This window comes from Coenobita brevimanus, chromosome 85, assembly GCF_032717465.1.
Source record: "Coenobita brevimanus isolate Jiangsu-jjx chromosome 85, ASM3271746v2, whole genome shotgun sequence".
In the NCBI taxonomy this organism is placed as follows: Eukaryota; Metazoa; Arthropoda; class Malacostraca; order Decapoda; family Coenobitidae; genus Coenobita; species Coenobita brevimanus.
The window spans coordinates 11,602,013-11,618,124 of record NC_137038.1 but is presented as its reverse complement, the minus strand read 5'-3'; the positions used below and the strand labels follow the sequence as shown (position 1 = coordinate 11,618,124).

General features: G+C 40.9%; 1 protein-coding gene across 1 annotated transcript in view; it reads right to left on the bottom strand.

Moving 5' to 3' along the window:
- Positions 1-7,470: 7,470 nt before the first annotated feature.
- The window catches only part of LOC145410426 (uncharacterized), a 180,523-nt gene continuing 171,881 nt past the window's right edge, over positions 7,471-16,112 (bottom strand). Inside the window, exons 6-8 of the mRNA XM_080280579.1 lie at positions 9,896-10,062; positions 8,100-8,181; positions 7,471-7,563 (exon numbers count right to left, since the gene is read on the bottom strand). Coding sequence (XP_080136705.1) covers positions 7,471-7,563; positions 8,100-8,181; positions 9,896-10,062 — 342 coding nt within the window. The remainder of the gene's footprint in view (positions 7,564-8,099; positions 8,182-9,895; positions 10,063-16,112) is intronic.

Sequence of the window (16,112 nt, the reverse complement as noted above, 5' to 3'; positions counted from 1 at the left end):
CTCTCTCTCTCTCTCTCTCTCTCTCTCTCTCGTGTCCAATACCGTCTCAGTTTTAGGCGAGTGGCGGCCAGGTCGATACACAGATTGGCGGGATGGGGTTGAGGCGACTGGAGAGAGAGAGAGAGAGAGAGAGAGAGAAAATTGAAATGGATGGCCAATAAATAAAAAAGGAAGAAAACGAAAGACAAACAGGAAAAGCCAATGAGAAAGGAAAAAGAAAGACTATAAAAAAGATCAATAAAACGAGAAAAAAAAAACAGTCTATAAAAAGGATCAATAAAGAGAAAAGAACGACAGAACAAAAACAGAGAAAAATAAAGGGAAAAGAACGACAGAACAGAAATAGAGAAAAATAAGTAGGAATCAGAACATCAAATAAGATAAATAAAAGGAATGGAAAAGAGAAAGGAAAGAGAAGTGGTAGGGAGTAAGAGAGAAAGGATAAAAACACACAGACATGAGGAGAGGGGGAAAGAGTGAGAAAATGGAGGAGGGGTATGTAAAATGAAAGAGAGAGAGAGAGAGAGAGAGAGAGAGAGAGAGAGAGAGAGAGAGAGTGGGGGGGGGTTCAAAGAAAAAAACATGCAGGACACAGGGACAAGGGTGGGAAGAAGGAAGGGAAGGCAGGAAGGAGAAATGGAAAAGAGAACTAGGAAGACAGGGAAGAAATGGAGGAAAGAAGGTGAAATGAAAAAGATGAAAATATAGATTGGTACAGGAACAGAAAGAGGTAAGAAGACATGGAAGTAGATATAGAAGGGAAACTGGAAGAGGGAAGAGGACGAAAAATGGAAGAGAGGGAGATAGGTATGAGAAACGGTAGAGAAGAGAGGAAAGAGTGGAGGCAAGGAAGAGGAGTAGCGGAGATGGAAGAGTGAAAAGAAGGAAATGTGGATGAGAGGGAAGAGGAGGAGGTTGGGAGAAACGGAAGAATAATAATTATGATGGAAGGGAACAGGAGGAAGAGAAGAAAATGTGGAAGAGAGGAAAGAGAAGTAGAGAGAAATAGAAGAAAGATAAATAAGAAGAGAAGGAAATGTGGAAGGAATGAAAGAGGAGGAGGTAAGGGAGATGGAAGAATGAAAAGAAGGGAATATGGAAGGAAGGGAAGAGGAGGAGGGAGGGAGAAATGGAAGAAAGATAAATAAGAAGAAAAGGAAATGTGGAAGGAATGGAAGAGGAGGAGGTAAGGGAGATGGAAGAATGAAGAGAAGGGAATATGGAAGGAAGGGAAGAATAGGTGAGGAGAAATGGAAGAAAGGGAAGATGAGGAAGTAGGGTGAAATGGAGGATAAACAGGAAGGAAGAGAACAGGAGGGAGAAGCGACAATGGGTATGTGTAATGGATGATACATGAGTGAGACAGACAGGGAAGGAGGGAGGAGTGGAAACTGAGAAGAGTGAGTAATGAAGACAGGTGGGTGGCTGTGAGAGAGAGAGAGAGAGAGAGAGAGAGAGAGAGAGAGAGAGAGAGCGATAAGAAGGCACCGAAGTAAAATGTGCACAATAAATCGCTATGAAAAAGAGGTGTTACGGTATTTTCAAAAGCAAATCCGTCCCAAAAATCACACACAATTATTCATTCGGTATCAATCCCAGCATGAAAGAACGTTCCTAAGTAAATCGCCTGGTGTCAGCAATATAATAATAATAATAATAATAATAATAATAATAATGACTTCCCGTGGTGCCGTGGTTAACCTTTTCCATCCAAAGACGTATTTTTCATCCTTGCTACCTAAACACGACTTTCTTCAGCTCGAGAGACATTTGGCACTTCATGTTGTATACCCTGTAGTCTTCATTAACCCCTTCAGTACCGTGGCGCTCCCTTTGCCTCAGTACAATCGTCTGAAAATAGCATGGGAAAAACAAAAACCCGCCACCGGATTCACAGTATTCAATTCTTTCAAAATCCTTATAGAAACGCGACTGACGGATCTATGTTCAAACTCTTATCAAAACGCCTCTGGATATCACGCCTCTATGTTCAAAACCTTATTAAAAAAAAAAAAAAAAAAAAAAAAACGGACTTAAGGCTCTATGTTCAAATCTTATAAGCCACTGATTTTCGCGGCTCTAGGCTCAAAATATTACAAATTCCGTCACCGAATTAAAATCTCTATAATCTTTCAAAATTCTTCAAAACACGCCACCAGATTAAAAGCTTTATAATCTTCCAAAAATCTTATGAATACGCGATTGGATGAAAAGCTCTATAATCATTCAAATTCTTATAAAAAAAAAAAAAAAGCCACCGGACTGAAGGCTATATGATCTTTCAAAATCCTCTAATTACGCCACCGGATTGAAGGCTTTACAATCTTCCAAAATTCTTATAAATACACCATTAAATTGTTCTATAATCTTTCAATATTCTTATATACACGTCGCCGCCTTTAAAATTCTTCAAAATGCGTCAACAGATTCAAGTGCTACAAATCGTTAAATCTTTTCAAAATTCTTGGCTCCATCCCACAGGCGAGACTGTCCAAACATACGCTTTATCATCATTAAGTCATTCTTGAAATAGACATGAGAAGGCGAGAGAGAGAGAGAGAGAGAGAGAGAGAGAGAGAGAGAGAGAGAGAGAAGATGGAGGAAGGGAAGCAGGGAAATGGGAGAAGAAGGGGGAGAAGGAAGAAAGAAGGGATGGAAAGAAAGTAAAGGAGGGAAGAAGAGAAAAAAACGATGAAGACTGTGGAAGGGAGGGAAGAAGAGGTGGACAGGAGGGATGAATATAAAGGGAAGAGGAGGACGACAAGAGGGAAGAATATAGAAGAGGGAAAAAGAAAGAAGAGGAAAATAGGAAAGAAGAGGGGAAGGAGGAGGAAAGAGAACTGGAGGGAAGAAAAATGAGGAATGGACGACGAGGGGAATATGGGAAGAGGAGGAGGAAATGTGGGAAGAAAGAGGAAAAAATGGAAGATGAAAGAGGAAAGGCGGGAAGAAGAAAGAGAAGGGAAGACAGGATGACGAAGAAAGAGCCAAGAAGGATGGAAGGGGGAAAAAGAGACAGGAAGAAAGGCAAGAAGGAGTGGAGGGAAGGTTGGATAATGAAGACAAAGGAGACGGGAGGAAGGGGGGGGGGGGAAATGGAGGTATGGGTGAAGGAAATATGGATAGACAGGGAAGGAGGGGACAAAAGGAAAGGAGAGATGAAGGGAGGGAAAAATGGAGGGTATGGAAGGAGGGGAAAAAAAATGCAAAGCGGGGGTGAAAGGAAAGAAGAGAAGGAAGGATAAAGAAGGAATGAAGGGGAAAGAGGAAACAAAGGAATGGTAAGACACGGAAAGAAAGAAGAAAGGGGGAGTGAAAGAAAGGAAGGAGGGAAAAAGGTGAATGAGGGAAGAGAGAAATGATGGAAAGAATGAGGAAAGACAGAAATGGAGGAGGAAAGAAATGAATGAGGGGGAAAAGAGGAGAAAAAAATGAAGGAGGGTGGAGGGAAGAGAGAGAAATGAAGGAAAGAAGGAAGAGAGAGAAATGAACGATGGAGGGAAGGATGAAGTGGGGAGAAAATAAGGAACACCAGACAGCAACCCGACACTACATCTGACTTGTGGGACTACGTATGAGGACGTGAAAGTGCTAATGAGAGAGAGAGAGAGAGAGAGAGAGAGAGAGAGTATAACATGTACCCTTCAACAGAGAAATGGATTTGAAGGGGAGTGAGTTGTATCTACACAATTGAGGGAGGGGGGGAGAGAGAGGGGGGAGGGGGTTACAGAGACAGGAGGGAGGGAGGGGGAGGGGGTTACAGAGACAGGAGGGAGGGAGGGGGAGGTGTAAGTGAAAAGGGATGTGAGGGAGAGTAAGAAAGAGTGACAGGCTTAAGGAAGGGGAGAGGCTGAGATGTGAAGAGGGTAGGATAAATGTGAAAAAGAAGGGGGGGAGGGGAATGGGAGGAGAGGACAGAGAGAGAGGAAGGGAAGGGGGATGAGAATGAGGAGAGGAAAAAGGGACGAAGGGGAGAGAAGTGATGTGAGGGACAATACAGAAGGTAGGGGAGGGGGGTGAGAGTTACAAAGGAAGGGGGAAGGAAAGAGGGGGTGGGAGGAGGCAGGAGGAGAGGGGGGAGGTTAAGGGAGAGGAGTGGTACGAACCGGATAGGGTTGGGTAAGACCGGATAAGTGGTGGGGGAAGGGGAAGGGATGGGGGGGAGGTCAGGAGAGGTGGGGAAGGGGATGGGATGAGGGAAAGGGTGGGGGGAAAGGGAGGGGGAGGGGGTACGGGCAGTTGGGGGGAGGTCAGGAGAGGGTAAAGAGGCATGAAACGGTGAGGAAAGGTCAACATAAGAGGGGGGTGGGGAAAGAATGTGATAAATGGGGAGGAAGGAATGGAAGAAGGTGTATGGGAGGGAAGAAGGGAGGAGCTGGGGAGTTAGAGATGGGAATGGGTGCCAGGGATGGTGAGGGACAAGTAGGGGAGGAAGGTAAGGGTAGGGCAAGAAGGGAAGCAGAAGGGTAAGAGTCAGGAGTGGGGAAGGGTGGGAAGAGGGGTGGGGAGCGGAAGGGAGCAGGAAGCAAGAGATGGGAAGGAAGCAGGGAGGTAGGGGAAGGGAAGGAAGCAGGGAGGTAGGGGAAGGAAGCAGGGAGGTAGGGGAAGGAAGCAGGGAGGTAGGGGAGGGGAAGGAAGTAGGGGAGGGGAAGGAAGCAGGGAAGTAGGTGAAGGGAAGGAAGCAGGGAAGTAGGGGAGGGGAAGGAAGTAGGGAAGTAGGGGAGGGGAAGGAAGTAGGGAAGTAGGTGAAGGGAAGGAAGCAGGGAAGTAGGGGAGGGGAAGGAAGCAAGGAAGTAGGGGAAGGAAGCAGGGAAGTAGGGGAAGGGAAGGAAGCAGGTAAGAAGGGGAAGGAGGCAGGGAAGTAGGGGAAGGGAAGGAAGCAGGGAAGTAGGGGAAGGAAAGGAAGCAGGGGAAGGGAAGGAAGCAGGGAAGCAGGGGAAGGGAAGGAAGTAGGGGAAGAGAGGGAAGTAGGGGAAGGGAAAGAAGCAGGGAAGTAGGGGAAGGGAAAGCAGTAGGGGAAGGGAAGGAAGCAGGGAAGTAGGGGAGGGGAAGGAAAGAAGGAAACAGGAGATAGGAAAGGAGGGAAGTAGAGAGGAGAGTATGGAGACGAGAAGGGTGGTGATGGAGAGTAGGAGGAGGAGAATGGGGAGGGGAAACGCGGGGAACATGTACCAGATACGTGCCTGACAGATGGCGGTATAGGGAGGGGGAGGAAAGGGAGGGGACAGAATGTCAGGGATAACAGGGACAGGTAAGGGGAAGGGAATATGGGGAGGATAAGGCAAGGAAAGGGAAGCGAGGTAAAGGGAGTGAGAGAGGGGATGACAAGCAGAAGTTGGGAAGAAGGGAGGGAAGGACAGGTAAGAGGGCAGGGGGAGGAAGGGAATGGTAAGGGAAGGGAGAGACAGGCAGAGGTAAGGGAAAGGCAAGATACGGAGGGTAGGGGGGTAAAGGGAGAGGAAGGGCAGGTAGAGCCACGCCAGGGAGGTATCACGTAAAGGAGGTTATCAGCGAGGGACCAGGAAGGGAGAAAACCCTGATGAGATGCAGGACAAGCAGACAGGGGGCCTGAGGGATAGGGGGTTATCCTAATATAACATCTATTCACTCCCTCCACCTCACCTCCACCACACCACCCATATGTTCACTCTCCCTACCCAACTTCCCTTTAACTCCACACCCAGATAATGTTTACAGTTTCATACACATTCACTGTAGACCCGCACGTTCATACTTTCATATACTTTCATTCTAGACTCATATGTTCCGTACTTTTCCTCGAGACCTACATGTTCAATACTCTTCTCATGACCCACATGTTCATACTCCCTAGACCACACTATCACTCCTCCATGACTTGCAGCTCTAATATTAGCCCAAGGTGGAGGTGGGTGGGGAGAGAGCCTTGTGGCATACATTAGTAAGACTGGATTAAGTTATGAGGATCAAAGGATGAAGTGGAAGGGTACGTGAGGGAACGAGGCCTGGGGTGGATGAAGAGATTGAGACTGTGATAATACACGAGATTTGGTATTTTTTTTTTTTTCCCTGGTAAACACACGCAGATGAATTGTGGGATTAAGCATACAACATTCTTAAGTACCTACGCTCTCCCTCTCTTTCTTTGTGTGTGTGTGTGTGTGTGTGTGTGTGTGTGTGTGTGTGTGTGTGTGTGTGTGTGTGTGTGTGTGTGTCTAATCTTTCAATCATACTTATATATCCTCAACATTATACCATAACAAAAATCCTAATAGCACTATGTACATTACAGTACAACAATAGCTATGAACTCACTCCAACAATCGGATTACATACACAATGAGTCTCGTTATCTTCAGTGTGAGGCAAAACTCAGGTTTTTCTCTAGGAATGCAGCTGGGTATGTAATGAGGTCTATAAAAGCCCACGTTGCTTAGAGACAAAACGGGGATACTCTCTCTGACTCAGTGTTAACATGCACGCGTATCAAGCGCAAGGGCCTGGGATAAATCTTGGCCAGATCAGTGATTAATTTCTTAAGTTTCAGTTCGGTTATTAACGGTGCATACAGAATGAGTGATATAAAGCAAACTACATACTGAGCAGCAACCAAAATTTCTTATAACTGCTGGTAGCACACTCACCATCATCATCATCATCATCATCATCATCATCATCATCATCATCACATCCCAACAATTATATACACAGAAAAGGATGGTGTGAAGTTGGACCCAGGACAGAGAAAGAGATGGCATGAATGTGAGAGAACTGTTGTCTGAAATAAATGCAAAATACCACAAACAAAACTTTTAATGAAGTATGTCAAACTAAACGATGTGCAACTGACACCTGAATTTACTCATGTTAGGAATATAAAGTAACTCATGTCAATGTAAACAAAAATCTATTGTTCCGAGACAACTGCTGTGAGGTCTCAGTCTACTACATCTCAAACTTGCTCATAAGGGACTAGATGTTGCCATTTCCATTTGTTTCCTTCAGATCAACTCAAAGCTCACCATCAGTCATGAACAAACAAAAGTGAAGTGGGCAATACATCATTAACAAATTGTGGAAGTAGAAAATACAATAAATTACACTGATCAAATACCTTCACTCACACATACACGGGCCCAATGCAATCCTATATTCAGAACAATATGAAAGAAAAGTGTGTATGTAGACTTACCTTCCAGCTCTTCATAATGCCAGTTATTTTCATTGTACTGTACACTACGCCCAACACATGAAGATGTATTAAGTGTACCATATAATAACAGTTACAGCACTGTACATAAGTATTTTGAAGTACTACAGAAGTAGGTTTCAGACCCTTCTGAGTAATGAAAGTTGCATATCCTGGCTCATGAAGTCATATTGTATCACTTGCTGAAATCGCTAATTTCATAAGATATTCCACCTGCCTGATTTTAAAGGCTCGGGAATTTACCTCACACACCAACTGTGAGGTGGCACTGCTGGCAAGGACTACTCCCAATGAATAATTTGTAGTTGCAGGTTGTCTAAGTCATACAGTTCAACTACAGCCCACTTCAGCATTTCATTTAAATTACGTTCAAGCTATAGAGAACATCACGTACAGTATTAATATTAAAATCACAGGGGAGGCAACTTTATTACTACGGTCGTGGTCAGTGGTTCTCAATACACCATTCTTATCTGACAGGATAAAGATCATGAACTCAACAATGCAGACTGAGATAGTGTGAGGCTGTTGGTGTGTGAGAGAGCATCACTGACTCGCTCCATTCAAGGCAATCAGAATCTTAATAACTCAATATCATGTATGTTGCTCTATTTCGTTCTGGCTTATACAAGATCAAAAGTTTTGTTATTAGGGAAGACCTCTTTCACTTTGGATACAAAGCTGTCCCTTAACCCAACATTTCAAGAGGTCTCCCCTACCCTCAATAAAACTACTGTATCTGGCAATAGTAGCACTAAAAGAAAAAGCCATCAAATAACCTTAAAATTTACTTCTTTTACTGAAAACAGTGGATGTGAGAACTGCTGCAGAACCTAATTTTAATTGCTTTATTGGTGAGCTGACCTGATTCTGAATGCCTTGTAAAAACAAACATCGCTCAGGTACTCACTCCTCCGCTCTTCCTGCGCTGCCGGTCCTCACTGGACTCCCCTCGGCTCCTGAACAGTTCCATCACCTTCGATAGCCCAGTTCTGCAGGCAAACAGTAAACATGTTATTTCATTATTTCATGAGCATAGACATCATCATCATCATCATCATCCAGACCTCCTTTCCCACCCTGCCCTAGGAGTAGCAACATCCAGACAGCCCAAGTTTGCCCACTCCAACGGGCCATGCGTCCATTCACTCATCATTCAAGCCCCCGGAATCCTGGCTCTATCTGACACACCAAAAACTTTCACCACATCCTAGAGCTTAATGTATATGTATCAGATAAAGTCAATAATCAAGCTAATAAAAGGCAAGTTTTGTTCAGGAATCAGTGTGAATGCAGATTATTTCACTACATATGTTGTTGGTAGTTCTCCCACTTTCTTAACTTCCCTTTCTTAATGTAATGATCCTATCTGACCCTATCATGGGGGGGGGGGGGGCTGGATGATGGCAAGGAAAACTTTGTACATATTCTGATTTTAAGGAGCATGTACTCCCACCTTAGTAAATGTATTGTCCATTGCTGTAAGTCCTTCATCCCATGCATCTCTCTTAAACTAAATTAGATCCTCAAGCATTAGCCACAGAATAATGCAGATGTCCCAGGGCAGCAGGGGTAAATGTTGCCAAACACTGTTACATCCACACAGGTATTAAAGCTCTATCATCAGATAATGAATTACTGTTTGACTGTTTCCCTCACTTACAACACAACTCCTAATGTAATGAAAAATAGCCTCAGATACTGAACTTACATCTTATCATTTCCAATTTAGTCCTATAATAAGGTCTGGATAAAGAAAAATAAGCAAAGACAGTGAACTACAATTGTATATGTTTGTGTATGTCAAATAATTCTAAAATCTTCTGAAGCAAAAACCAAGGGGCTGACCTATACGAAAGTAATATTTTCGAGGATGGGTTTTACGTAGTCTAAAACACAGCTTCAGAAGAGGGAGAAAAATAAGAGAAGTCCCCTAAACCAAATACTACCCCCTTCAAGATGTAGAGTCCTAAGGTAGCCTACGGCTACTCTACTCTAAAATATGAAAGAGCAGATGAATAGTTTACTTTCCTGGTGACATTATAATCAATACACCTCAAGCTGCCACTTATAAGCTTCAAAATTATCCATGGAAGATGGCACTACTTAAGACAGGTGCTTTAACCTCTTTGCTACAAAACCATAAGTAAATTTTATTCATGTAATCTCCACAGAATTTTATACAGTTGTAAAACGCCTATCAAACTGGAGGAGTAAGATACAGCTTGTATTAACTCCTTAAGTGCTAGTGGTTCTTTTACATTACAATCATCCAGTAATAACCTAAAAAAAAAATGCTAGACATCATATTAATAGGGTTAACCACTTAATCAGATGACGCCATTAATTTTATCCAGGCCATCACCAAAAGATTCTTTTGGCTTAGAGATGATCTTCTGTACTGAAGGTTATATTGTATTTAACCCTTCCAGTTCAAGGAGTCAGCCTTCAGCAAAATAACCTGACAATGGGCTTGGGCTGAAAAGGTAAAATATGAACTCACCAGGCATCTTGGGGGGGGGATTTCAAAGTGTACAGGACCAAGGCTAGGCTACTGTCTAGTACATTAAACAGTAAATGGATGGCATACTTCCCTTGACAACAGTGCCCGACTAATGCCAAGTTATTGCTCAATCAGAGGCATTCTAACCACCAGACCACAAGGGACCTCAAGGGAAAAATAAAGGGTCCACATGGGACACCCACCTTCCTGAGTCTGGCGGCCTGGTGCGAGCCTGGACACTGGGGTGAGGGGCGCCTGCATGCCATGTGTAGTACACCTCATCGCCACCCCCACTCTGACCCTCCACTGGTGTGACATCGCCACTGCGCCGCCCACCACGACCCCCACCTCCAGGTGACACCAGGGAATGCTGTAGGAGTGTGAATGAGTTTGAGATCATTGAATATGCTAACTTACTCATAATCAGGTCATTCCAACATTCTGTTCCTGCTAACACCAAGCAATGTCATTTAGTTGAGTGAGTCCCACTAAGCAGAGAAAAATGTAATATATTATAACCACATACCTTCTCATGATTGTACTTCTATATTCTATTCCAGTTAACACTGACAATTTAATTCAGCTGAGTGCACATTGTACGAGCTGGGGAAATCTAACGCTGAGGTTTCTGGAGACATACTGATAATAATCCTCTTTGAAATCTGTCAGTTTATTTTTTTGCAGTCTATAATAAAATAAAAAAATCCACCATCAACACAACAGGGGAACTAAGGGGAACAAGACAATAGATGCCACTAGGATGGGGCACATGCTGTTATAGGGACCGATGCTGGGAACACGGAACCTCACTTGGTATAATATTGGACGATGGGACTTCAAGCACACATAACATACTCTAAGCACCATACTGTGTACACACTCACACCACAGACAAACATAACAATATATTTAGATTGCTGTAAAATAAAATAAATTTCGTGGCATATCAAGTTGTTCCCTGCTACATTCACTCAGACATCTGAGCTACCTTCACATCTAAAAAGTGACCAAGAGATTCATTACAGAGTGTACGAATGCTAGGTTTCTTTGCCTTGAATGAAATTTATAAAATCTTATTTTTACTACCTGAAGATGACCTTTATTATACTTAGGAAAGGCTTTTCAAATGGGGGGAGTTAGATAAAGCTACCAGTAGTTTAAAATGTCTTCACCCATACAAGATGCTTTTCCTATGCTGAACAAAAATCCTCTGATGGGAGGAAGAATAAACAAAAAAGTGTCCTCACATAAAATGATTTCAGCATACACCATAAAAGGGACAGCAAACCCTAAATTTTGACAGCAATTTATGGAACACCTATGGATATCAGATGTGATCAGCCAGCATTCCACATGACAGACTGCAGTCAGCAACAACACAAAAAGGCCAGATAGGTTCTATCTGTGTTACGTGCTTATCAATATCCAAGGTTTGCCTTCCCCCATTGATATCTAAGCTTTACGCACACATCAAGTAGTCATATGCATTCAGTAATGTGCATTATTTAACTAGGGAGCAACAAATATCATTAGAAGGAAAAAATCTGAGTTCTGGCAGTATACTGGAACCTAATTACACATTCTGAAAAATACCAATGCTTGAAGATCAAATATAAATGCAGTTTGTTCAGTTCACACACCAAATTATCATACTCAAAACTTATTTACCTGTAATATCAGTCTTGATTTACAGCTCACCAATTAAGAATGAGTCAAAGTTGGGTAAAGTGATAAATGGGGGGGGGGGAGCAAGCAGGGCAGAATTAACATTAAAAAATACAAATCTGGAAGAAAATGGAAGACAAAAAATAAGCTACATGAATATCAAAATATTAGGCTACACACATTAAATTATAGTGAAGCATACAAGGAAAAAAAGAAAAGAAAAAGGAATAAAGAGATACGCTATTCAGGCAGTTCTCATTAAATGAGATGAATGTGTTATTTACCACACCTGTGTTCACTCATTAGGTGCTGTAAATTAAAGGAACAAATAAATCAGCTTTACAGCTATCAATAGAATAATAAGTGGTCAACAGAACATTAAGTGGCAATATTTGTCATTAACTGATGAATTCATAGCAAAAAATTACATTAAAAGTGACAGATACTGAGGCCTTGCTATACTGTTCTCAGTAAATCACCAAGGCCTAACCAAACACACTGAGATACTGCCTCTATAAACTATGCATACATGTGCATCTCAAGCAAAGCTGTCGCAACCTCTACACTTCCTCTACATCACAACTGGTGCACATTATAAGCAACATACTACATGCCTAAATGGCAATGAAGCTAAAATTAATTTGCAACAAAGCACTGTGAAAAATATAAAGAAAAAGAAAAAGTAAAGCAAACAACAGCAGTATTCTGTGCATCACATATAAAACAAAAACAATTGAATTATATAAACAGAAAATTAACAATCAGAATCACACTGGAAAATATATTTTCCATGTGAAAGCAAAAAGTACTATACTGAGCTACAGGGTTCTTACACTAAATTTTCAGCAAAAAAATACACAACTTTCAAGTATCAAACACTTTTCTCAAAATATTCAGTTTTCCTGTAGTATGGTCGGACACAAAATTTCTAGAACTGCCACACAAAACCACCATAACAGCCTTAACATCTACATTACAAGAGGCAGATACCATCACGAGTTTTTGCTACAGAGGGAAAAAAAAAAAAAAAAAAAAAAAAAAAAAAAAATCGCCATCACCGTTGTAACTACATCACACCAGCGAGCTAACAACTATCATTCAGCTAGGTTTCTACGTCAACAATGTCCAATAATCATCAATGATCATGACAAACCTTACTTTTTCCCAACTTGGCCTAACGTATGCATTTACAACTCTATGCTGCACAAGCAACCTCAATAGTGATTTCAGAATGTACTGTAGCTAACCTACTATCAACTGAGAGTATGAGATTATTAACTTGTACCCAATAGATGGGAAAGTGAAGTTATTTTAAGACAAAGAAATACAACCATGCAATGAACTAAACACTTTGAAATTTTTCAGATTTATACCATTATAAACAAAAACAGCTTAGATCTTTAAATTACTAATTTCTTTGTCTTGTGTTAACTGGACTGCCATGTTTCATAAGTGAATATGTTTTCTCTGTGCATCAATGGAAATAATATCCTGTACATATACAAGGTAATAGTGTAGAGTACAGAACAACTCACTCTCTGTCTTCATGGTGACCATCCTCAAATTCAGGTAGTAATTACACATGATAATGGGCTTATTCATTTTTTTTTTTACAAGTTTTCAAAAAAATTATGCCAATCTACATCACTAAAACTGCTGCTACCTACAACATCTTCAGCCTATCAAACCAATACTTTTAATAATACAGTATACCAATGAATGCCAGTGAGATTGTTGTTTGGATACAATATACAAAAATATCTATACACCTATTCAACTATATGTATAGCCAATACCATTAAAAAAAAAGAAAAAAAGTAGATATCAATTCTCTGCTCCTTCCAAAACACACTAAGTTTCTAAACATGAAGCACATAAACTGAAGCCGTTCATTATACACCCATTTAAAGCATCCACCTGTAGTATTGGGTGAATGCCACAAATGATGATACTGTGGATGATACAGTACAACAACTTAGTACAGGTCAAAACAACGTGCACTGTGAAAACCATCTGTGGTGTGAGGCATGTGTTAAGGCACAATAAAGCAACACAAACCTGCACGGGTGTATGAGTGACATTTATAATAATGTATGTTATTACTATAATGAAAGGCATCCTGTGCCCTATGTATAAAATAATATACTCATACTGTACTACATAAAAAGAGAAGTACAGTGTATCTACTTGAAATTATGAGTATAGTATTATACATATAAAAAAGTATATATATATTATTTCTGCAACATAACAATGAAAGGAAACTAACGAACAGGAAGCTTACCAGTGAATTCTGAAACTGTGCAACAAGCATTAAGTTTCAGTGCACAGCTTTAACCCTTTCAATCCAATGACATATTCTTCTCTACTCCTGCTAATTCCAGATTATTTCAACTTAGAACAGACCTCCATCCATCCATCCATCATCCAATCCTAAGTTGCTCCATGAGAAGCATGGAAGTCTGGGGCTAGGCAACTTGGTCCTGACACTTAAGATGAGAGTGACCAGCCTCACTCATCCCTGATTGGCATTACATGAGCAATAAACCCCAACCACCCTTTGGATATAAACCTTCACTGGCTCAGTCAGATTGGAGCACTGTAAATACCCACTAAACCACTAGGTGCCAAAATTTGGTTACATGGTTACCACCCAGCATAGTAAATGGTTTCCTAGTGTACAGGAAACTATTTGGCTTGTCACTCAGTGTAGAGTCACCCACAGGCAGAACAAAGAGGAAAGAATGAAGGAAAGAAAGACAGAAGAGGGAGTATAAAGTCACCCATAAGCAGAAGGATGAGGAAAGAATGAAGGAAAGAATGACAGAAGAGGATGGAAAGAAAGAAGGAAGGAGGAGAGGAAAGGGCAGACACCTGAGAGCAGCATTACATCAAGTGAGTGGATGGTGAGCGCCCTTATCTACTTGGCAAATGAAAGCACTAATGTTTTTATGGCCCAAAGCTCAAATGAATGTGAACCAAGTGGACTGCAGGTTGAAACTGCCCTTCCCCTGAATTTCATCATACCCCATAGGAACTCAAGGGATATTATTTTGTAAAACTAAGGCAGCTGAGCTGCTCATTAAATATGTCACTGCATGAAGACATCCCTTTCCAGCAACGAAGGCACTAGTGAGGGCCGTATATAACTCCAATAGTTCAAAAAGTCTCTCAAATATTTAATACAATCATCTGGATGGGGCAATTCAGTCATCTTTCACTACAGTATTTGCAGGCATTTGGAAACACAAACATCTGCCAATAGCCAATTTCCATGAATATCTTGTAATGGAAAACCTTCTAGGGGGACTCCCTACAGCCATATTTTGATTATGTGTCTGCCCAAAAATCCTTTGAAGTGCCCCCAAGACATCATCAGACATCAGACACTTCTTACTTAAAGCGTATTTTCAGATTATTTAACACACACTGTTAAAACATGTCAAAATACACTTTAAACTAGTTTAGTCTGATATAGTACACTAACTTGAGTATAACTGTATCACTGGGATAGAAAATACATCACCAGAATGAAAGGGTTAACAGGTAGGTTTCAGTGATACCTTAGACAACAATGGCAAGCAATATGCATGAATTAGGCTTGGTCGCAGGGAAAATGATCACAAATTTCATAAAAAACAAAGCAGCTGAAACAAAAGATTCCTGACACTGTAAGAATAATTGATAAAAATTTTATGAGTATGTTCAAATGAGAATAACTGAGAAAAAGTCTGATATCTTCATCAAAGCTCATCTGAAACCTCATGCCTTTCATGTAGAGTTTTATAACTTCTGAAGTAAGTACCATCTATATATATATATAAGATAGTATCACTCTGCTTTATAAGATACTTGAAAAAGCACACAAATGCCAGAATACTTTGCTCAATCTGCAGAAAGACATAAAGTATGACTGCAATTTCTGTGAAGGAAAAATGTGCAAGACAAATTATTATATGCCTTACAATAATTTGGTACACAAATTTAGAATTACAATTTTCTAAAACCTGCAAGTACAGAGCTGCATGGTACAAGACCAAGAACCTTGAACATAAAGCTCTGATGGTTTATTCAGTTTTAGACACTGCAATAACACAATAACCAGTAAGCTAAAGACATCTACAAACAAATGACAAAGACCGAAATGAAGCAAAAGATACAAATACGTACAAAAAAGATGGAGTAATACTGTATTTTTTAAATCATTCTAATCATACCAAGTAGTTTTGAGAGATAGAAAAAATGCCTTTATGAAAAAACCAGAAACATCTTGACTTACAAGGAAAAAAAAAAACAGCACGCATAAGCTACAGCTCAAGAAGTCAAGAGAAAGTTACGACAATTTCAAGAGTTAGGTGGTCTGGAAAAAGTAAGATACTGTATGCAGTAGTTCAAGCTCCATTTACTTATTTAAAACAACTGTCTTCATGGGTGCACAAAAACAAATTACATTACTGGTACAGGAAGCTCATTAGGCTATTCCTTTCAATACAGTAATGCCTCTTCCATTTCATTCTTAATAGCCACAGACAATTTTATTCAGCTTAGGAGAAACATTTTGAAACAGAGGGAATAAGCATAACCTCCATTAACGTCTCCTCTATTAGGGTGCTCTACTAAACTGAATATAACCATCTTGTAGCAGCAAGAACATCACAAAAATGGCATATCTGGACAGAAAGGTAAAGTTAGCTACAGGAAAAGGTGTGTGACATGGAAGACTGAAAATTTTGCTACCTAATTATCCCCGTGAAT